General features: G+C 41.8%; 1 protein-coding gene and 1 long non-coding RNA gene across 2 annotated transcripts in view; both read right to left on the reverse strand.

The window, feature by feature from the left end:
• Nucleotides 1-2,146: 2,146 nt before the first annotated feature.
• On the reverse strand, nt 2,147-6,041 carry LOC148758708 (uncharacterized). Its single transcript, XR_016020574.1, has 3 exons — nt 5,829-6,041; nt 4,551-4,676; nt 2,147-2,302 (listed from the first exon to the last, which is right to left on the reverse strand). It is a non-coding gene; the product is annotated as an uncharacterized LOC148758708 (long non-coding RNA).
• Nucleotides 6,042-16,785: 10,744 nt separating this feature from the next.
• Nucleotides 16,786-23,779, reverse strand: part of EFCAB11 (EF-hand calcium binding domain 11) — a 123,698-nt gene continuing 116,704 nt past the window's right edge. Inside the window, exon 6 of the mRNA XM_019744295.3 lies at nt 16,786-19,236. Within this exon, the coding sequence (XP_019599854.2) occupies nt 19,155-19,236 (82 nt within the window). The 3' untranslated portion in view covers nt 16,786-19,154. The remainder of the gene's footprint in view (nt 19,237-23,779) is intronic.

Raw genomic sequence — 23,779 nt, forward strand, 5'->3', positions numbered from 1 at the left:
GAATTAAACTGCGTTTTCCCAGAATATAAGAGACTCATGCTGAGTCTATATCTGCCAGTCATTCTTCTGATTAATAATTAAGCTTCATCTGATTTTAAATTATGCATATTTTTCAAAGAATACGTATTATGCGTATTTTTCAAAGAATACATATATTGGATAAAAAAATAAAATACTGAAGAAATAACATTTTCTCTCCTCAAACTGCCTCCACCCACAACCACATCCCAAAGCCAACCGCTTGACCATTTGTTTTTGTCTGTTGGTGGTTACCCCATAACCATAAATAATATGCCTACTCCCCTCTTTCATAATTTGTAAATACTGTACATTGTCTACCAATATTGAAAATGAAAGTTTACTTACTTTGCGTTCACTTCCCCTTCTCTCTTCCAAAGTTTGATAGTCATAGCATTACGTTTAATTCTTGTTTTGATTACAACTTTGGCTAATGTCCTTAGAATTCTATTTCTCATTCCATGAACTTGACACAATATTTCTCAACTCCACACAATGTGAGATAAAGATATCAGCTTCCCCGCGTTCCCTTTTCCAGTTCTGTCAGTTTGATCTATGCTTTTCCATTGTTCTGATTGACAGCTTTACATTCTGTTTTGTAACCATGACAAGTCCTCTCTGCTTGGTCTACAGGTTAATTCTGAGCTGAAAACCAAAAATTACATTTACATTATTTTGAGTAGGCAGATTTGTTCCCTGGGGAGCCAAGGACTCTGTTAGCACCACATTTCTTCCCCTTGAGTCTGATGTCACAATGCCTGGGTAACTCAAAGAGAGTGTTCCCAGTAGCATGGTTAATTAATTCTTTTTTTATTACAGTCCATCAATGACTGAAAATCATGGTTCCTTTCAGTTTGCCGCTATTTAGACCATGATTTTCTTGTATCTTTTTTAGTTTTTCCTAGACTTCTCTTTTTTTGTTGTTGAGAAAAGAAACATTTGTCTTCACCATGTCACAAACATTTCCGGCTTCTTCCTCATTCCATCTACTATGTGGAATGCCTTAAATTTTTCTTACAGAGAGATTTCTTGGAGCCCACTCACTTTCTGTTTTAACTTGGACGTGCGGAAAGAGATGTTAGAGGTACATAACACAAGTATTTTAACCACTGCAAAAGGATAGTCTCATAGTAAACAAATAAATTTGCCATGTATTCATTAGTCCTGTCTGAATTTAGTTAGTGTGGCTTTGTCATGGAAAAGCTCATTTCTATGGACATATAATAAAGAAAATGTAGGTTCTGGGTCTCAGAGATTAAGTACCAGACCCTGGGTGTAGCCATTCACCTATCCCGAGAGTCTCACCACAATCAGCCATAATCCTTCAGTTCATCTTTGGTGGTTACTGGGATGTGTTGCCGAGACACCCAAAGGACTAAGACATTCCACCTCTTGCCTCAGTTCGAGAAATCTCTGAAGGGCCATCTCCTCTTCAGAGTTTCCCATGAGATGGGCTGAGGCCTCTTTTGCAACTGCTTTGAACTTCAACTTTTTTCTGTGCCCCATCTTTCCTTCACTCTCTTACAGGTGTTGTTGCCAGTAGCACACCCCAATAAATATCTGCCTCTAAGTCTGTTTCCTGAAGAAGTGTACCTACAACCCTACTTTTCTCTCATACCCATAAACAACCAAATAAAAGAGTAAAGCAAACAATATAATATAAACAACAAACATAAACAAACAGAAAGTTTAATTTCTTACAGGGGATATTGGATTGCTGTGGAGGAGGCTGCTCATGACATTGTCATCATCACCACCACACTTTAATGTCAAGAGCACCCTGCGTGGCCAAAGGGACATTTCCATCCCAAAGGACTGACCCCTGTGCTGAAGAAATGAGCCATGCTCTGGTTGCCTGATTGCTTGAAAAATCACTCAGCTATTTGAAACTTCACAAAAAACTGTATTCCTAAAATCCTAACACTGGACAGTTTTGGAATTAATAAATGTGTATTAAAATTACAAGCCTATTCCACTCCAAACTGAAGAAAACCTTCCTAGGAACATGAAAAACAAAAAGGAGAAATGCCTGTTTCCTACAGTAAGTCACTTCGTATTTGAATCATTTATTTATGTAACAAGGCTTTCTGCACAGATTAAGGGAACTGCCAATTACACTTACCAACCTTTCTTCAGATTATGGAGAAGCACAGAGTTTCTTCTTGCTTCATGTGGGTGGGTGGGAGTGCCTGTTGTTGGAGACTTGCGTCCTGACAACCAGACTCTTCCCCTCTTTTGTCAGTCTCTGGAAGAACTGGGTGCTCAAAGCCAAACGCTTCTCATCCTGAACCAATGACAAAGGGGAAAAAAACAACACAACAGGATCCCGTCCATCCCACGGGGCTAGTGAGCCTGCGTGAGCCTTTTTTGAAAATGGTCAGGAATGAAAATACTATATTTTCTTCTTTATCCATTTTTAAATTCTAAGTCTTTCAATGCCCAGCTCAAAACTCACCTCTGCTGGGAAGCCTTTTATAACTACCCCAGTTGAGCATGATTTTCCTTCCTCTGACCCCCAGCTGACATTATTGGTTAACTTCCTGACTGGACGGTAGCACTTATTAATTTTACAGGTCTATTCCAATCTCTCTTCTTCTGGGGTTCAAAGCAATGGATTCAGGGGTGAGCCTGTGACTCTAGCATGACCATTCAGCATTTGCTCTGCATAATTAAAAAAACACGTGGAAAAGAGAAACTTCTGTCTTCTGGATCATGAGCTATAAGGAAATTGTGAGCCTGGAATTTCTCAAGGCCATCTTCCCTAGACTTCTGCAGAAAGCCCCTGGAGTTGGAGAGCCCCAATGACATCATTTGAACCCCTACATCCAGCTACGCCTGAAACGATTTCTCCAAACTTACCAATTATGTGAGCATATATTGTCCCTTTTCTGCGTATGTGAATTTGGGTTGGCCTTTATCATCGACAACCTAAGTGACTAATACACTCACTCAAAACTCCTTAAGAAAAAAGATGCTTGAAGTAAAGGTTCTCTGCACCTCCAAGCCTCCAGAATCCTTCCATCTTGTACTCAGCTCCTGTCAGTGTACAGCTGAAACTGGCTCCATGTTTGGGTTCCAGCTGGAAGTGGGAAGGAGCACACGGAACAGTGCACAGCTGGTGTCCAAGGGCCTGGCGCTGGAGCTGGCACAGCTGCTTGCCCTTGCAGTCATGTGGACAGTAACTAGTGACCTGTCCAGATCTAACTGCAGGGACATGTGGTCTGTCCAGCCATGACTCTATTTCTGAAGGAAAGAACAGCTGTTGCTGCACAACTGTCAATCTGAGTCACACCTGGTGTTTGCAGATTAAAGCAATTGAAATACCAAGTCCAATGTGAGTGCAGGCAAGGTTGAGAGTATGGTAAGGAAAAGCCGTTTCCTAAGTAAAAAGTGCTAGTGAGCAGAGCTCCACATGGTCTACTGGGGAGGGTGTGTACTCTGTCAACTTAGCTAAGCTGGAATGACATTACCTAGCGTCCCCTTCCCTGTTATGTTCCAAGTTAGGGTTGGCCACCACAGAAATTAGCAGGAGATTCAGGAGGTGGCATTGAGGCAGCAGCCTTTACACCCGGAAGGCTGGTGCAGGCACCACGCACGGCTGCAGCTCATGTGCATTACTGCTCATCAGCGGCATGGGGCAGCAGCCTGCAGCTTCTCAGCAAACGCCCAATCCCCTCCTTCAGCTTCTCCAAGGTCTCGGCCAGGTGCCAGCGTAGCTCCATGGTGAAGGGCACAGGCAACGGCTGCGGAGACTGACCTGGGCCCCAGCTGACCTCGCTGGTCCCAGTCTTTCTTAACCTTAACCTCAGGTTTTCTCAGCCTCGGCACTGTTGCTGTTTTGAGCTGGACAATTCTTTGTTGTATGGGGGCTGTCCTGTGCATTGTGGGATGCTTGGCTGCGTCAGAGACTCCACTCCCTCAATGCTAGGAGCACCCGTCACCCCAGTTGTGCCAGGCCAAACTCTCCAGATGTCTCCTGGGGGGGAGGGGGCAAAATTAGCCCCGGTTGAGAATGGCTGCCTTCATTTACATCCAGCTTTTCTTCCCAACTGCAGGCCTGTAACCTATGGTAAACTCAGGCCACGCAGAGCCCTACAGCACCGGCTGAGACGGCTCTGCCAGCTCCCACAGTCGCTCAGAGTCTCACCCCACAGTCATCCCTTATCCCGTGTCCCTCACAGCAGTCCTGCTCAGGGCTGCATTTCAGGGCCCGAGACATCACCTTCGTGGGCTGGTCCCCTCCTCCATTAAAAAAAAATTTTAAATTGATATTTTAAGGCTATTTTGGTATAAAAAACAAATACTATCTAGGCCGGATTCATTATTATACTCATTTTCATGAAAAGTAAAGCTTTTGTGGGCCCCTACAAGGAGGGGGAACCCTAGGCATTGTACGTCTAATGGAGAAGCTGGCCCTGGGCCTGCTTCTTCCTCCAAACCCTGGCTGGCAGGTGCATTCACTTCACACATTATCTTTTTTGTAATCGGAACAAAAACACAGGCAGCAGTGATTCGCTTCTTTTAAGACCAACCTGAGTTGAGGGGAATAACTCCAAGTGTGTGTTGCTGCGCTCAGTGGTCGCACGACAGATTTGGCCCGAGACCTCCATGCGTCTGCGTGTTCAGTCGACTATGTGGGTCAATAGGAATGACAGGTGCTAGTCAGGGAATTCAGAGAAAAGATGAGCATGAAATGAAACCCCCTTTTTAAAAACACATCAAAGAAAACAAGTGTGACTCAAGGCGAAACTATAGACATGTGTTTTCTATGTATTTTCCATTAGATTGTTAATAATCAGATATAAATCATTGAATGGAATCATATGGGCCAATCCTGGGGTCCCATTCCCCACCCAGGGATGGCTGTTTCTGATTAGCTGGGAGCCTGCTGCCCTGACGAACAATGGGCATCTCTTGGGGTCTGGGAGGACAGGAAATTAAGCCATCAGGCATCTTACCTATTAATATTATTCCCATGCTTTCCTCAAGCTGTAAATGCACGAAATGTGAAAGGGGGAAATATAAATTGGGCAAAGTCGGAGGAAGTTGGGGATGCAATTTTATTCCACACCTCCCTCAGCAAATTTGTCCACAAATGTTCAATATTCACTTTGGAATTAAAACACGTGCTTTTTATATCAGATGTTTTATAGCCGGGCATCACCGTGGATAGTAGGAAGTTTGTATCAAAGCACCCAATTCGTCCTTTCACAAGAACTCTACTTTTTCCCATGGAAGTATCAGGAAACCATTTTGAGTTGAACAACCAAACTAAAAGCAGTGGAGTTTAAGATAAATGTTATGAAAATGGCATAAAACATTATATCAAAACCCTTGGCAGTGTCGAAAAGCAAGATTTCTGAATCCAATGAGTAGCTGAAGAAGAAAATTCAATTCCATTTTTTCACTTTGTCTGCCAATTTTATAGCACTTCATTTAAAATGGAATCTCTGAAGAATCAATTCAAATTAGCTTTACAGTTTTCCCCAAAGAATCTGCTTTAAAATAAATTGAATTGGAGCATGTGACATAATAAGTGAGCATAAAATTCATGTTAACTAGTCCAAAGGAAAAACTCATAATAAGGAAACAAATAATCTCACATGACTGAGCTAAAAATAGTCTTTAGATTGTCAGTTTCAAAATTGAACAAAAATAGGGGGAGTTGTTATAATAATGATATGGCACATTTCTCCCTAATGAAATGGCCTTGAATTTTGTAATAAATTACAGAAAGAGAATCCTTTGGGCAAAAAGAAGGTACCAGACAGGAGTTGCTTTCATAAATAGAGTGACAACAATGAAAATACCTTCCAGCTGGAGCTGAGTGGCCTCGGCTTCCGTGTGGTGGCTTCACCACCCAAGGCAGGGTAGATAGAACCGGGGCGAACCACAGTTAGGGTGACGATGGCCCGTCATCGTCTGCTGCCCTGTAGTTAGAAACCAGCTCTTGCTTCTGGGTTTGCTTTATTTTGATCAGGGATATCGATCATAAATACTTATTTAAGCTCTCTTGATGAAGTTTATTAGGACTCCTAAGCTCCTAGAGAACAGAGACAATATCTTATTTGACTAGGGAACTGCCCCAAACCTATCACAGCATCTGATACATAGTAGGGATGCCATCAATGCTTGAGGGGGGAACACAAGAATGAATGAATGAATCAATGTGTTGTTTACATGAGATTAAACTTAATTTTTTAAATTATACCTTAAAAAAAAATTCACTGTTAAATTGGGAAATACGCCGTCAGTTCAATTAAGGAGGAAATGGCTGGATTGTGGGGATATTTTTTTTCTCTCTACCGAAGTCAAGAAACAAATAACTTGGTTTATCATTGAAGAAGGCTTGATGGAGATTCCTTAAGGCCCTGTCTGAAAGTAACCATAAAAGAGTTTATCTTAATGAGACCCAGTGTCTTGGAATTTAGTTATGTCTTGATGTATGGAGCCAGCCCCCCTTTTCACAGTACCCATTTGGGCTTCCTTGCTTTTTCACTGTGCTCTCTCAATAGATAGCTTTAAAAAGATTGTGTTTTATTGCCTGCCACCTTACCTATCCTTCCATTTTTCACTCTACCCATTCATTGGTCCATTCTTCTATCTGATCATCTGCACATGAAATACTTAAGGCTACAATAGTGATTAATAATAATAATAACAACAACAATCGCTAACATTTATTGAGGGCTTATTATATGTCAAGCACTGTTCTAAACACTTTATGCTAATTCATTTAATCATCCCAACAATTCTATGAAAGATATATTGTCATAATCCATGCTTTACACACAAAGCAACTGAAGCACCGCAATACATTGCCCAAGTTCACACGTCGTGCAAGTAGGGGAGTTGAGATTAGAACTAAGAGAGTCTGACTCTAGAGCCACCGGTCTACTGTACTAGTTAGATAGATATGGTCTTGGCCTTCGTAGGCTTCACATTCTAGTGGGAGAAACAGAATTTAAACAAATAATTATGTAATTTTTAACTGTGACATAGCTTTGGAGGGAAAGTATGTGAAAGGGAGAAGTAGGCTAGCCTGAGGAACTCAGGACGGCCTGGCTGCTGAGGAAGCGGGCCCCCCAACTGCGAGACGGAAAATGGTTGGTGATGCAGAAGCAGGAAGCCATGTTCCAAGCAGGACAGTATGTGCAGGGGAAAGAGGTACCTGTGTTGAGGACCAAAAAGGGACCAAGGGGCCTTTGGTGTCCATTGATGTCAATGTGATCGAAACTCAACTCCAACCTGGGCGTCTTCCAGTGTTCTCCATCCCACTGACTGTACTGCTTACCCAGTTATGGAAGTCAGAAATCCCGGAGACAACTCGTCTTCTCCCTCACCCAGGGCCCAGCATAGCTAACCTGTGTTATCACCAGCTCCTGCCATCCAGGGCCGCACCATGTCTAATCTGTTGCTTCCCACAGAGCTGTCAAATCCACTCCATTCTTTCTGATCACACCCCACCTCCTGAATCCAAGCCACTTTTATTTCTTACTTGGATGCCTGCAGCGTTTTCCCGTATCCCACACTCTGCCAGGGTGCACTGTGGAACCCCTCCCGTCTGTCCTTCACACTCCAGCCAGACTGATATTTCCAAAAGGCAAATCTAGACCTGCCGCTTCTGCCATCACTTAAAAACCTCCGATGGTCTCCCACTGCCTTGGGGGAAAAGACAAAACTCCCTGCCCAGTCTACAAAGCGCTGCCTGGCCTGGCCCCTCTACAGTCAGTCCCATCCTAGCCCCATGCTGTGCCTCACAGCCCCCCAGTACATGGTCGGGCTCCCTTTGGTCTCTGCTCCTGACCAGGCCCCTCCCACTGGGGGGCTTTGGCAATGCCCTTCCCTCCTTTTTGTTTGTTGGCTCCTAGTCATCCTTTAGGTCCCCATGTCCTCAGCAAGCCCACCCTGTGTCCTGCTCGGGTATCTGACCTGTCTCCTTTCATATCTCTGTATGAGACACCTCTTTGTTATGGCTGACTTGTGTCCCCCCTAGATTCGTATGTTGAAGGCCTAAACCCCAGAATGTGACTGTATTTGGAGGTAGGGCCTTTAAAGAGAAGACTAAATTAACAGACGTAGTTAGGGTGTCCTTCTAAGAAGAGGGAATTTAGACGCAGACATTCACACACACAGGGGTGAACATGTGAGGATACCCTGAGAAGGTGCCCGTTGCAAGCCAAGGAGAGGCCTCGGGTGAACCAAATCTGCTTATACCTTGATCTTGGACTTCCAGCCTCCAGAACCGTGAGAAAATATACGTCTGTTGCTTAAGCCACCCCGTCTGTGGTATTTTGTTATGGAAGCCCTAGAAAACTAATACCTTCTCCTTCATAGAAACGGTCACAGTTGCAGTTTAACTTTTGTTTCATTATTTGATTGCTAGCTCCCTGATAAGAATGCAAGCTCCACGAGAACAGGAATCGGGCCTGGTCTTGCTCACCTCAGTATCTATCACCAGAGCCTGGCACAGTACCTGGCATGTAGAAGACGCTCATTAAATGCTGCATGAATGAATAAAACATATGAGTAAATGGATGAACATATGCATAAGAGAAACAGTCATTGTACAGTGGTTTTTCCCTTTGGAAAGATTTACTTTGGGCCTGGGTTGCATCTAGAAGCAAGGGCACCTTGTATTGGCTAATATGGGTATTAACATGCATTTATGTAATTTTGCTAGATAGAGCGAATTCCTAGAATTTCACGTTTTTAGTCCCTCAGAGAAACACTGTTCAATATAATTTAATCTCATGGATTTTATTTTTAAAGAGGCAAATATCTCTCTCTAGGGTAAAAAAGAGAATTCCAAGAGACATAAATCCAACATCCTTGCAATTGGAAGAAAAATATACTGTTTGTATCAAACCACATTGATTAAGGTCATGCTTGATTTTGGTTTGGAAAATGTCCTTTCTGGTTTCCATAGGGGCAATGACAGTGAGGACAGAGAGGAGTTGCTACACGGGAGTGAGGCTGGAACACATGTGAGAATTTCTGTCTTCAGAGGAGTCCTCTTTTCCGAGAAACTCATTATTCACTTAATTATTCATTCTGTTTATTTACTGTATAGTTATTACACATAAATATGGTGCAAATCCCCAGAATCCTCAAACACCAGATGCCAGCTTCCCTCCGCAGTCCCAAAAGACACAGCCAAGCCATCACTGTGAGAATTAAAACAACAACAACTAAAACCCAATTAAAATTGTGCCAGCATGTTCAATTCCAAGAGAAAAACCCTGCAAATGAACAAGCTTTTAGTCACTCCCCTGACTGCTTCTGCAAAGGAACAACAACAAAAACACACACCCTTAAAACTAAAACTGGCATAGAATTAGTATTTAAATCACAGCTAGCATGAACTTCATACCTGCACAGAAAGGGCACTGGCTAAGTCAACTTCGTATCATTTCTCCCATTTTCAAAATCAAATGATTGAAGCAGATGACGTTTCGCTTTTCAGAATTTCAATGTCTGGCAAAGCCCAGAGCAGAAGCCAAGATGGCGACGTGATTGTTGAGGTCTTGGAATCCATGGGATACAGAACCTCTTCCTCCTCATGACCGAGGGGGGCGAGGCGGTGTGCATGCCGCCCCCCTGACTACACGCCTGGGACGGCTGAGGGGGGTGAACATGCAGCCCGTGCTCTCTAAACAAAGTCCGCAGAGCCCAGGTCACCTGCCAAGGGAAAGGGGGGCCAGTCTCCTCCGAGAAATGGTTGGGGTGCAGAGGGAACCACAGTTAAGGGCAGTGCAGGGCTGACTGCTGGGATGGAAGACGTGTGTGGGTGTGTGGGTGTGTGGGGAGGAGGAGGGTGTGTGGAGAGGGTGGGGTGTAAGTGTGTAAGTGTTTACGGGTCACCAATCTTTGGGTGTGATATTAGCCCCTCGAAGGACAAAGTCGCCTTTTAGATGAGTGTGTGACTGGAGTCACCTCTAATAGAGTCACAGTGTAACTGTCTAGGCCACTACACCCATACCCACGGAACAGTCCACAGGGGGTCACTGTGAGACCTGCGGTGACCTCTGAGCTGCAGGCAGATGAGTCCGTTACCAGAAACACTTGAAGCTTTGCTGGATAGGCCAGGGGCCTACAGCGCCCCCCAAAACCCAAAGCGCACACGTGGAAGGCCAGGGGCCTCCATTCTCAGTGTTGACCTTATAAGGATGGGCTCAGGACTCAGGCTGGTCAGGATCAAATCACGGCTCTGCCACTTACCACCGAGGCCCTTCACATCTCTGTGCTTATTCCCCCTCCTCAGAAAAAAGATAATACCTCCCTCTTAGAGTTGCCACAAGAATTAAATGCAACCATGCATATAAAGTGCTTAGAACAGTGCCAGCCAATGGCAGACATACAAAAAACATTGGTTTTTACATTCAGGGCTAGTAAGTTCTAGTGCGTGTGGCAATTTAGCACAGGACAGGACTAAGCTTTGTGAAAACCCTGTTTTGTTCTATTAAGTTGGTGCAAAAGTAATTGTGGTTTAAAAGGTTAAAAATAATTGCAAAAACCACAACTACTTTTGCACCAACCTAATACTTTTTATTTCTAAGGCATCTGATAGAACTGTTTGTTTCACTCTTGAGCAACAAGAATGTTGCTATTCTGGGAACCTCAGATTAAAATAAGTCCATTGCGTCCTATCACACAATGCCTTATGGCCATTTTTGTTACCTGTTACAAATATTTTCTAGTCATGTAACCTAATTTGGGGCCATTTTGCTGAGAAGGCAAAAACATTTTCTAATCTATTTGGCAACCACATTGTATAGTATCAGGCCAACTAAAACACAAAAGGTCTACATTAATAATATATGGAATAGAAACTCTGTATAATATTTCATTATTGCTTTCTTATTAACATAACATTAATAACCTGTTGCTGCTTTAAGAATCCATGGGCACAAAAACCTGATGTATGAAGTTATGGCTCAAATTCGCTATGTTAACCAGTGACACCCATGATGTAAAAGAAACATGGTAGATAGGAGAAAATCAATTTTAAATTAAAATAAAATCTTTCTCTTTGTCTTATGCGTCAATTTTCAAAGCAGCTGCTCTTTTATATTAGTACTGACATACCATCAAAGGTCTAAAGTTAAGTGCATGCACCCCAGCCCCTTACCCACTGAAAGGCATTTCAAGTAGAGTTGCTCCAATTCTTTTCTTGAGTGGGGCAGATGGTGCAAGAAGAGATGAGAAAGCAGGGGCAGATGGAGTGGAAGGTTAAGTGTGGCTCTGTGAGCTCACAGTCACAGGACTATCCAAGTCAGGCACCAGGGATGGTAAGCCTGGGCAGTGCCTTCATAAAAGTCATAAAAACATGGAACTGGAAGATCCCTTAGAGATTAGCTGATCAGCCATTTCCCAAGGAATGATTCATGGAACACTAATTCTTTAAGATGGCTTTCACTCTCGACGCATGCGCATACACACACACACACACACACACACACACACACACACACACACACACCTTTCTATGGTCCATCAAACAAGTGTGAGAAACTCTATACATTTTACCTGTTTCTTGGAGTGCTGTAATAAACTTTAGCATTTAAAGCTTCTGTGAACTCCTACACTAAAAAAAAACCAAAAAAAAAAACCATTTATCATCTTTGACCAAGTATTTCCTGAGTTTCCTTGGCCATGGCACCCTTTGTTCATACAACACTTATTTATGTATAACAGGCAATGAGCAACCTTATCAAGGTCAGCCTCCTTACTGAAATCACTGAGCAGGAGGAAACTGAGGCCCCAGAAGAGGTTGACTTGCCGAAGAGCACAAGAGGTAGGGACTGAGTGGAGAGCAGGATTCAGGTGTACTGAGTCTTAGCTCTGCCTCATTCCTAATCCTACCTCTCAGAGAAACTCCCCTCTCATTCATCAGTGTAACCCAGACCTGCCTTGCACCACGCATGGTGTCAGACACTATGGACGCAAAAATAAAAAAGACACCTAGTCCTGGCTTCAGGAAGCTCATAATCCAGAGTTCGAGACAGATATATGGAAATGTACCAACCACACTACAACATGGGAGAACACCGAAGAGACGGCTGTGGGAGTCCAGAAGAAAGTACGACTAATCTCTATTAATTAAAGGAGTTAGGAGAGTGGTCACACAGGAGGTGATGTTGGTCACCATCATTCAAGGGTGACCAGGAGTTTGCCTCATTTATTTGTCCTTTCCCTCAATCCCTTTCTAAGGAGTTCCCTTGTATGGATCCCTTGTAGGGGGCAATTGTTTGCATAAATCACCATGCTGGTGCCACATGACTTTCTCACCTGACTGGAGCCAGATCAGTTACCCAGAGCAGCCAATCCAAGGCTGGCCAGTACCTACAGGAGTGTCTAGGGGGCTCTGTCCAATAGAACTTTGTGCAATGATGGAAATGTTCTGTTGGGCACTGTTCAGTATGGTAGCTGCCAATCAGTTAGCTGCTGCACACTTATAATATGGCTGCTGAATATGACTATGCAGTGAGGAACTGAATTTTTAATTTGAATTAGTTAAATTAAATTTTGATTAGTTAAAAATTAAATTTAAATTTTCACATGGATTGGTGGCTACCATCCTGGACAGCAATTTTAGACTGACGAGTAGATTTCTGATTCCAATTTAAGCTGCAAGTTGGTTTAGAGCTAGGCTTTTATGTTGATATCCAAGTTTAAAAGTAGTATTGGAACATTCAAGAGAATTAAAATTTATCAGATTATAGAGTTTAATTATTTACACTTAAAAATGTATTTAAATACATGGGAAGATATATTTTTCATGGGAGAATTGAAGGACTTAAAAGACAATTGATTCAAAGGTTCTAAAACATTCAAAATAAGTCCTCTGACCACAATGGAATTAGCTAGAAATCAATAATGAAAACTAGAAAATTAAAAAAAAAAAGGAAAATTTAACAATTCACTTCTGAATACCCCTTGCATCAAAGCACAAATCACAACAGAAATTAGAGAATATTTTGAAGATAATAATAACAAACGTAAGACATATCAAAACTTGTAAGATACAGCTAAAGCAGTGCTGAGAGGATATTTATAGCATTAAATATAAGTATTAGAAAAGAGGCTGAAAATCAGTGATCTTAGCCTCTCAAGTAGCTAAAAGTAAAAAGCAAAAGAGAAAGAAGAAAGGAAATAATAATAATAAGGGCAGAAATAATGAATCAGAAAATAAAGCAACAAGTCCAAAAGTTGATGTTTTACATTGAAAAGATAAATAAAATTGATAAACCCCTAGAAAGACCAATCGAGAAAAGATAACTGAATATCTTCTGAGGTTGGTGCAAAAGTAATCGCAGTTTTTGCTATTATTAACCTCTTAAACCACAATTACTTTTGCACCAACTATTTATACATGCAGTTAAAACTTCAGGAATTGTAACAGAATTATAAAAACCAACTTCCAGTGATTAATAAAATTTCAGGACTTATAAACAAAACAATATGATCTGTATGTCAGATGAAAATATCAGGAAGAACTAGGCTTATTACCATTGGCAGTGGTCTGAACGTTTGTGGCCCCCTTAAAGTTCATATGTGGAAATACAAACCCCCAAAGTGATGGTATTAGGAGGTGGGGCCCTTGGAAGATGATTTAGTCTGGAGGGCAGAGATGAGGTGACAATGAAGAAAAGGGCATCTATGAGGATGCAGGCTGTCACCAGACACCAGCTCTGCCAGCACCACGATCTCAGACTTAGTCTTCGGGACTGTGAGAAATAAATGTCTGTTATTCACAAGCCACCCAGTCTGTGGTAATTTTGTTATAGCAGCTTGGACAGACTAATACACCATTATAACTTTAATGAATAAAATATAAACTTTGTAAAAACCAAACTTGTCCCTGAATAATCTCACATGACCGTGCTGGCTTCTGTGGCTATGACGCAGTGCCGAGTTGAGGCCAAGCCGCCATGACTGTAGAGTACAGTTTGTCACCACATGTACTGTGCTCCATCCATTAGCGGGCATTTCCAGCCCTGCCCTCCCCAGCTTTACAGGGATGTAATTGACATATAACATTGTATAAGTTTAAGGTATGCAATGTGATGATTTGATGCATGCATATATTACAAAGTTATTACCACAGTAAGGTTAACGCCTGAATCATTTCATATAATGCTTTTATTTTTTATTGTGGTGAGAACATTTACTCTCATAGAAACTTTCAAGTATACAATCCAGTATTGTTAATTATAGTCACCAGGCTGTACATTAGGTCCCCAGAACTTACTCATCTTATAATTGGCAGTTTGTACCCTTTGACCCAAATCTCCCCATTTCCTCCACCACCATCACCACCACCCTGCCCCAGCCCCTGGAACCACCATTCTTCTGTTTCTATGCATTCGGCTTTTTTGGATTCCACATAGAAGTGATAACATACAGTATTTGTCTTTCACTGACTTATTTCACTTGGCATAATGCCCTCAAGCTTCATCCATGTCATCACAAATGGCAGGATTTCCTCCATTTTTATGGCTGAATAATATTCCATTCTGTATGTATTGAAAGAAGTATATATCTTTATACATTCATCCATCAATGGATGCTTACCTTGTTTTCATGTCTTGGCTATAGTAACAGGCCTTTTAAGACTGGACACAGGCAGAATGTAGGAACCACACCTGTGGGTAGACGGCACCTTACAGTTTTCTCAGTGCTGTGAGGAATTAGGAAGTTCAAAAGAACTATAAAGGGCTTTCTTTTCAATACATCCAAAGCTAAGGGATTTCTTTCCTTGAAATGTATATTGAAAGCAGTATAACAGGAAAGCTGGAGACTTTTCTTTTGGTTTTTTGAAGGTTCTCCAAATGTAATTCAAAAGCAGATACTTTAAACTATATGAGGTCTCTTCTTTGTCAGAAACCAACCCATACTATATAGCAGGCTGTGAACAGACTTCCCTGTGGCAAAGGTCTGACCCCAGTGGGTTATCACTGAGAGTTCAGAGAGTCCAACAAAGGGGCCATTAAGTGGTGGTCTTCAGTTTTCTCTAATGTATCTCATAACATTACTTTGAAAAGCTATGTACCTCTTAACACATTTTTAATTGACATCTAAGCTTTTATTGTAAATTTAAATAGTGGCAAGGGATATAATTTCCATCATAAAGGTATAAAATTAAAAAAATATAAACTTTTTAGAACACTTTTAGATTTACAGAAAAATCGTGACTGCAGAGTTCCCGTACACCCCACACAGAGTTTCCTCTATTACTAAGATCTTACATTCATATGGTACATTTATTATAATTAATGAAATAATATTGCTACATCATTAACTGAAGTCCATGCTTTGTTCAGATTTCCTAGGTTTTTACCTGATGTCTTTTTACTGTTCTAGGATCTCATCCTGGCTATCACATTACAGCTAATTGCCATGTCTCCTTCAGCTCCTCTTGACTGTGACAGTTTCTCAGACTTTCCTTTGGTGACCTTGACAGCTTTGAGGAGTCCTCGTCAGGCATTTATAGAATGTCTCTGAATTGGGATTTGTCTGATGTTTTTCTCTGATTAGAATGGCGTTGTGGGTTTTGGGGAGGAAAACCACTTTCATCCCTCACGTAAGGATACATAGTATCAATGTGATTGGCTACTATTGATATTGACCTTGGTCACCTGGCTAAGGTAGTGACTGTCAGGTGTTTCCACCGTTATTGTGCCCTCCGATTCCACACTGTACTCTTTGGAAGAAAGTCACTACTTGGAGTCCACACTGAAGGAACAGAGGGCTGTGCTTCCTCTCTTTGAGGGCAGAATATCTACATAAATTATTCGGAATTCTTCCGCAAGGGAGATTTGTCTCTACTCTTCCATTTATGTATTTATTCAACCAATCACTTATTTGAATCAGTATGGACTTAAAGGTATTTATTTCCTACTTTGGGCTATAATCCAATACTACTGTGTTTATTTTGTTGTCCAACTTGTTCCAGCTTTGGTTACTGGGAGCTCTTTCTGTGGGTGCTTGTGACCTTTGGACATTGCCCCCATTGGCACAGGGTTTTATTGTTGTTGTTATTTGTTTGTTTATTTTAGTACTTCCTCACTTTCTGGCACTACAAGATGTTCCAGATTCAAAACAAACAAACGAACAAAACAAAGCACCCTTCCACTACTGCCTCCCCCCCCCCCCCCCCACACAAATCCCAGAAAACAGGTCTGGGGTTGAGTACTAAAAGACTAAAGATGAAGATTTGTTTGTGGAGTCACACCCATAAAGGTGATAGCTGAAGTCTTGGGATGAAATCATCCTTGGAGGATGTGTTGATCCAGAAAATTGGCCATTTACAAGAACGTGGAGAACACTGACACTTCCGGGATGGTTCTAGGAGAGGACACAGGAAAAGATAGTGCAGGGAAATGGGCACAGAAATACCATGAGACAGACCAGTGTAGTGGAGGCTAAAGAGAGAGGGACCCAGGAGAAGGGACAAGTGTGACAAAGTCTGAGAGGGGCTGGTGGGTGCGGCCTTTAGCAGAGCACTGGTGATCTCTTTGAGAGCTGCAGCCACAGGGGACAGTGGAGCTGAGTATAGTGAGAGGTCAAGTAGAGGCTGGGGTACGGGAAGGAGTGGTACCAGCTTCTTCCATCTGCAACTACTTCTTCTTAGTTTCTTTGGAGGACTTTTTTCTCTGCTGCCCAGTAAATGTTTATGTTACCTAGGACTCTGTCCTTTGGCTCTATGCTCGTAACAGTTAGGGTTCTCTTGGTTTCAAATAACAGAAAGCAACTCCAGCTGGCTTGAGCAGAAAGATTTATTGCAAGGATACAGGGTTACCTCACAGGACGCAAAGGGTAAGGACGGGGCTTTGCACACAAGCTTTAACTAGAAATCAAGTACCATAGGGTTTCTCCAGCTTCTTTCTTGTTCCCCTCTCGGTGTCTATTTCATTTTCTGCTCTCATTACAAACCAGCTGTCTCGGATATCCAGGCCATGTGGTGGAAAACATGTCTGCCACTCACTCCTGAGTCATACCCACTCACTCAGCCACTCTCAGGAGCGCTGCTATGTCTCACTCACTCTCATTCTGAAAGTCTTCCAAGGGAAGGGACTCAGTTGATCAACTCACCCTTGGGCCATTCAACTGAGGGCCGACCAACAAGGTCATAATGCACAGACAGCATCATGTGGCTTGAGGGTAGGGACAGGGACCTGGAAGTGAGAAGCTGCAGGAGAATGTTTACAGGATGAGGATTTGGACTGGGCTTGGGGAAGTGATAAGGAGGAGACGGTGACACGAGCAGCTTCTCATCTCCCCTCTTTCTTTTTGGTCTGTGCTCTGAAAGCCTGAGCTCTACTGAGCAGCAAATCCTAGGGGTGCTCTCCTTCCTAGACCAGGCGCCAGCTGTATTGTTTTCTTCTAAGAACGAAAATGGAATGGCTGCCCAGCTCTTATCAACTTCCCCTCCCCGTAACCAGCCCGAGTACACCTGGGTGAGTACCCAGTGGCTGTGTCTAGACCCTCTCGGTGAACCAGAGTTGAATGATTCAGGATCCAATCAAAGTCTCTTTCTGGGGTCTTTGAACGTGGAACTGGACAGATCGTGGGCCAATTCTGTTTTAGAACGGCGTGATGCTGGCAGTGACAATGGGACAGAGGCAGTCTGGAGATGCTGCTTCTAGCTATCCTGGAAACCCAGTTGCACCACTGCCCTCCTATGTTGGACTCCACAAGCTAACCCCCTCTTTCCCAGTGATTCCCTTTCTGTCTAATCTAGTTTGAGTAAGTTTCTGTCATCGAAACCAAAAAGAACTTGTACTAATCTAAGGTCAAGGGAGTTAGTTGGCTAATAGCTGTTCATAGCTGGCCTCTAGCCTCCCACATCAACTGGAGGAAGTGACCCCTCCCTTTATCTTCTCATGTTTCCACGAGAGAAATGAGGTCCACATAGTGATTGCAATACGAGGTTCTGGCATTCTGGCAATTACTGAAATACAATGGCACTTTATTGATATGTTATTCTAATTTTGATATTTTAAAAATCGAAAATCAGTATCATTTATGTATTGAGATGAGACTCAATGACTCAATTATTCAATTTATGATGAGAATACATGCTGAACAAAACTCTACTCAAAGTCAGAAAGGGCTTTTCATCAGCTGGAACAATTTGCACTAAAACACACATGATACCACTGATCCACTTTGTTTCTGGAATAATATTTCATTTGTATTTCTTAATGATTTTCAGTTCTCTTCATTTTAGATAATGCTCAGTTTGCTAAGTTTTGAATAAGGCTTTATTTTTTAATAAACTTTTAATTTTGGGATAGTTTTAGATTTACAGAAAAATTGTGTAAATTTAAGTTTTAGATTTAGATTAGTTTTAGATGCACAGAAAAATCGTGAAAATAGTACAGAGAGTTCCCATATACTCCTCACCCAGCTTCCCCTGCTATTAACCTTTTCTACTGTGTTCCCCAGAAAATAAGACCTAGCCAGACAAATCAGCTCTAGTGAATCTTTTGGAGCAAAAATTAATGTAAGACCCGGTCTTATAGTAAAATAAGACCAGGTAGTATATTACATAACATAAGATCGGGTCTTATATAACATAATATAATGTAATGTAATGTAATGCAGTATAATGTAATATAATACCAGGTCTTATATTAAGTTTTGCTCCAAAAGACGCATTAGAGCTGATTGTCCGGCTAGGTCTTATTTTCGGGGAAACACGGTATCAGCATGGCATATTTGTCACAATTAATGAACCACCACCGATACAGTATTATTAACTAAAGTCCATACTTTACTAGTATTTACCTAATATCCTTTTTCTGTCCCAGGGTACCATCCAGAATACCAAATTACATTTAGCTATTATGTCTCTTTAGGCTCCTTTGCTTTTTGATGGTTTAAGACCTTATTTTTATTAAGCTTCTCTGCTAATAACTTGTGTTAGAATGATGGTAGGGTTGCTAGCCACATGGAGGGAAACTACCTCTAGGATTCTGAGGTGCTAGCAATTATCAGCATCTGAAAACCATGACGAAGAGTTTAATCCCGGGTAGGCAGCATTACATCATTAGTAGAGTGAAGCTTGACATTTAAATACATTGCAATCTATGGGTCTCCCCAGAAGTTGCCAAAAGCAGTTCACATGGTTAAGCTTCTTTTTGTCCATAGTTTGTGGCATATTCGAAGTCTTTGAAGCTGACATGACCATCTGAGTCTTGATCTACCTCCCTGGAAAATGAAGCAAGAAGTTACTTACAGGTGATTTTCATCACACGTATACATCAAGAGCACATCAGAATCTTGATTTCTTTGCATGTCTATGTGAGAGGCACCTATTTTATCTGCTTAAAGGCTAAGGCTGATGCCTATTTTTTTTCTTTACATGGATAAGTGGGAAGGAAAGGGAAAGGTATTTATTAAAAGCTACAGAAATAATATATTCCACACATTTAAAGGAATGAAACCAAATGCACAAGTTATATAAGAAAAGCAGGAACGATGGTGTTTCGTCATCCTGCAAATTCTTTCTGTGATATGTCAATAAATATAGATGCATTGCCCAACGGAAGTGTGGACTAAACCACTAAGAGAACAGAATGTTAGGGAATAAATAAGAACGCGAACAATGACTGATGTCCTGCATTACATTTTCCTTGTCTCAGTGAATCTGCGCACTGATGCTAGGATGGGTCCATTTTACAGACAGACACTGAGCTTAAAGAGATTATCAGCAGTTACACAAGACCTCACTGCTGGTAAGTATCAGACCCGGAACTCAAATCAGGATCATTAAATTCCAAAACCAGGGCTCTGTACTCTGTAGCACGTTGCCTCCCTACATAAATAGAATATTCTGGAGAAAATTGGTTGTATGGCAATTCCCACATGGCTAACTCTAGCTCCAGAAGTTCTCTCTGGCTTCATTCATGGCCTTGTAAGCTCTGTTAAATCCTCACAAACACCCAATCAACTTTCCTGACTCCTTTAAAGAGTGGTGAAGATGTGAGCCTCTGGCTGGTCGGCTGAAGGCTGACGGTGTGGGTGGCCTCAGCTGGGGTGGCCCTGTGCATCCCTAGAACTTCTGAGCCAGTAGCATTGCCCCCCAACCCCACCCCCAACAGGGAGCAGAGAAATGGCACCCACTCCACATCGGTAGGATAAAGCATGTCAGAGGGACAAAATCACGGCATAAGCAACACATTCAACCATTACCAGTAAAAGTAATGTTTCTTTAAAAAGTGTGTTTGAAAGCATAACTGATGAGTAGTGGTCACAATTCCTCTTTGGGGGGCACTCTAAAACAATGCATTGCATGCCTTATGCAAATTATATTTCATTGAAACAACAAATGGTATCAACCATGACATAGGGCTTTTGAAAGCAAAGACTGGCCCAAGTAGCAGAGCCACTAATCACTGTAATAGTTTTAAAGCAGGCTTTTAAAATATTGAATTCTAAAATCAACTTTCTGAATATTTCATGCCAAAGTCTCTGAAGTCTATAATGGTTCTGGATAGAGCGATGATAATTTTTTATTCTTTTGAAGTAGAGAAACATCCCCCTTTTTCTGCCCCAGGGCAAAACCATGTTGCAGTGTGTTAGAATAAAATGACTGCAGACTGCGAAGGCCATTGCTCTTGTTACTTCTTTTGGTAAAATACATATGACAATTTCATGCTCTACAAGACCAAAAGCAGAATGTCAGATCTCTTCTAAGGGATTAGACATAACCAGTATCACATGTTACTGCCTACAGAATAGAACTCATCCCTTTTATTAAATTAGATAATTGAAGATTCTTAATGTTGCCTAAATATTTCTTCCCCAAGCAACAGGATTAGATACATGGCCTTTTTTGTTTCCTCTCTGAACTGGTATGGTTGAACTCTACATCGCAGAGGATGAGCTAAGTGGATAACCTAGAAGAGTAATGTTTACAATAAACTGCTTCTGATAACATTACTTTTGGTGTGTTTATTCACTTGTTGAAATGCTGCATGCTTGTAGGAAAGGGAGTCCCTTTGCCTGATTTTCTCAGTAACTAACCTTTACTGAAATTGCATTAACTTCTTATTTTTCTTGCTGTCTTTGCCAAAGTTTCCCATCATTAAATGGGCCGAGTCTAACTGAGAGGTGTTAAAAATGGAAAGGTTTATTCATAAGGTGCAGGGGGGCATTTTATTCACATAATGAATGGAGGAACATCGTGTTTATATTTTGAATGACACACAGTAAAATACTTTTTGTTTTCTGACTTTTCTTCCTCATCATACACATATATACGAGCAGATCTGATCGCCGCAAGAAGTGTGAAGAGGAAATTCACATTTCAGAGCTATAATTTCAAAAGCAAAAATATTCTGTTTTTCATTGCAGATGGAATTATTCTGGAGAAGGAAGGTTTCACAGCACCCACATTCAAATCATTGTGTGATCAAAGAGCAGATGTGGCTGGTGGGTTGAATCAGTGGTGTGCTACGATGAAGAAAACATCACTAGGTAAAAAAGTTTCATTGTTTCCATTTACAGCATTTAACCCTAAGAGGAGTTTTACTCTAGTGAAGAAACTAGAGTGTGTTTTGGTGTCACGAACATATGTTCAGCACTAAAACAGTCTGCCACCCCTCAACATCACTATAAATAAACTCTAAGAAGGTAAGAACTTTCTCTTGTTCACTGCTGTCCTTACTTAGCCCACAGCAGGCGACAAATGTTTGCAGAGTGAATGAAATCTGTGGAATATATGAATCTGGGGATACAGTTGACAACATTATGGAATATCTACTGCCTCCCAGGGGCTATTAGGGGATTAAAGAGGGAAAGAGTGTATCACCACTGCTTTTCTGAAGTCTAATTACTAGCCGGATAGCAATAACACACACTAAAGAAGGCACCTAGGGTCCATCACTCAGGGACCTGTAAGTAATAGTCAATTATGGTCTCCACGCCCAACTGTGTTTTGTAAAGAGAGACCAGGTACAAGAGAGACCAAGTGAGAGATGAACTCTGGAAAATGAGGCTGTAGAGTAAAGCAATGGATGGAAGGAACCCCTTGAGTGGCAGGTTGAGCAGTTTAGAGATAAAGAGCAGGAAACGGGACACCAAAGTTGAACACTGGACTAACTTGCCCTATGGTTGAAGCCTGAGCAATTCAATCCAGTTAAGTAGCTGCTCTTTTAACAGACACATGAATGTAGCTACACAGCTGACCCTTGAACAATACAGGGATTAGGGGTGCTGGCACCCCCACGCAATTGAGAATCCACGAATAACTTGACTCCCCAAAAACATAACTACTAATAGCGTAGTGTTGAGTGGAAGCCTTACCGATAACATAAACAGTTGATTAATTAACACATATGTCGTATGTCATATGTATTATATACGGTATACTCACAATAATGTAAGTGAAAAAAAGAAAATGTTATTAAGAAAATCATAAGGAAGAGAAAATACACTTACAGTACTGTATATTTATTGAAAAAATTCCACATCTAAGTGGACCCGTGCAATTGAAACCGTGTTGTTCAAGGGTTGACTGTAGACATATACACAGGCTTCAATTTCAGAAATGACTTTTCAAAGGAATTAAAAAAGCTTGTACAGATGTACAAGAGAAACAAGAATTGTTATTAATAACTGCTTTTAGAAATGTAGGTCCAGTTAAGGACTTTGGTTTGCTTGTTTCTGAGATGCCAAAGGAAGACCTGGAATTGATTTTGGGAGTGGGGACTCAAAAGGAGCAGAACTGCTCTGTGTAACTCAGTAGGAACAATTTAGACCATTTGGGCAGAAGGGGATGACCAGCAAGATAAGAGCGGGTGCAGGAGGAGGGAGCTACTGGGAGGGGGGAGGCTGGTCCTATATAAGGGAAGCTGGCCCAGAAAAATGTCCCCAGTGGAGCAGTGACCAGAAGTCCTTTAGTTACCTGCTGCGTTTGCTGTGTGCTTCCAAGTGGTTTGTATCACGTGGTATAACTTCCGCCCTACCTTCATCAAGGGGGCAACAAGCACACACTCTAAGGAGGGATGGTGTGTCTGGGGTGTCTGCGTTAAGCTAGGGGCTGAATATTGAGAGAGGCAATGAGTTCAGTCAGAGCGGGTGCAGGAGAAGGTAAAGCAGAGCAAGTGGGGAACAGTAAGACAATCCACCAACTGAATGAATTCAGAGAAATGAGAACTCAGAGCCATAAGCCTGCCAGAAATTCACAAAAGTCTTGGGAAGTGCTTTCAAGTTCCACAGGGTATGGAATGCGGGTTCCAGGCAATACCATGTGGACTTTGAGGTGTAGGAAGACCCCAGTTGGCCCTGGCACTCATTGAGAATTTAAAGCAGGACGACCGTGTTTCCCTAAAAATAAGACCTAGCCGGACCATCAGCTCTAATGCAGCTTTTGGAGCAAAAATTAATATCAGACCCGGTCTCATATTATATAAGACCGGGTCTTATAGTAAAATAAGACTGGATCTTACATTAATTTTTGCTCCAAAAGACGCATTAGAGCCGATTGTTCGGCTAGATCTTACGTTCAGGGAAACAGGGTAGACTCAGTTCATTCAGCTGAGTTCTGACAGTTTTCATATCTGTTAAAATATGTTTTCTGACTCATCACATAAGCGATTATAATTACGTTCATCAGCATGAGCTTTAGCATTTGCATCTTTTATACCCTGATTTGTTAGGCAAGATTGTGTTCCCCCCTTTTTGTGATGCTGGGGGACTTCGGCAGCCCAGACTGGATGTACTCCTGTGACACAGAAGCTAAGTGGTC

This window comes from Rhinolophus sinicus, chromosome 3 (genome assembly GCF_057876585.1).
Source record: "Rhinolophus sinicus isolate RSI-liver-muscle chromosome 3, RSI-T2T, whole genome shotgun sequence".
NCBI classification, from domain to species: Eukaryota; Metazoa; Chordata; class Mammalia; order Chiroptera; family Rhinolophidae; genus Rhinolophus; species Rhinolophus sinicus.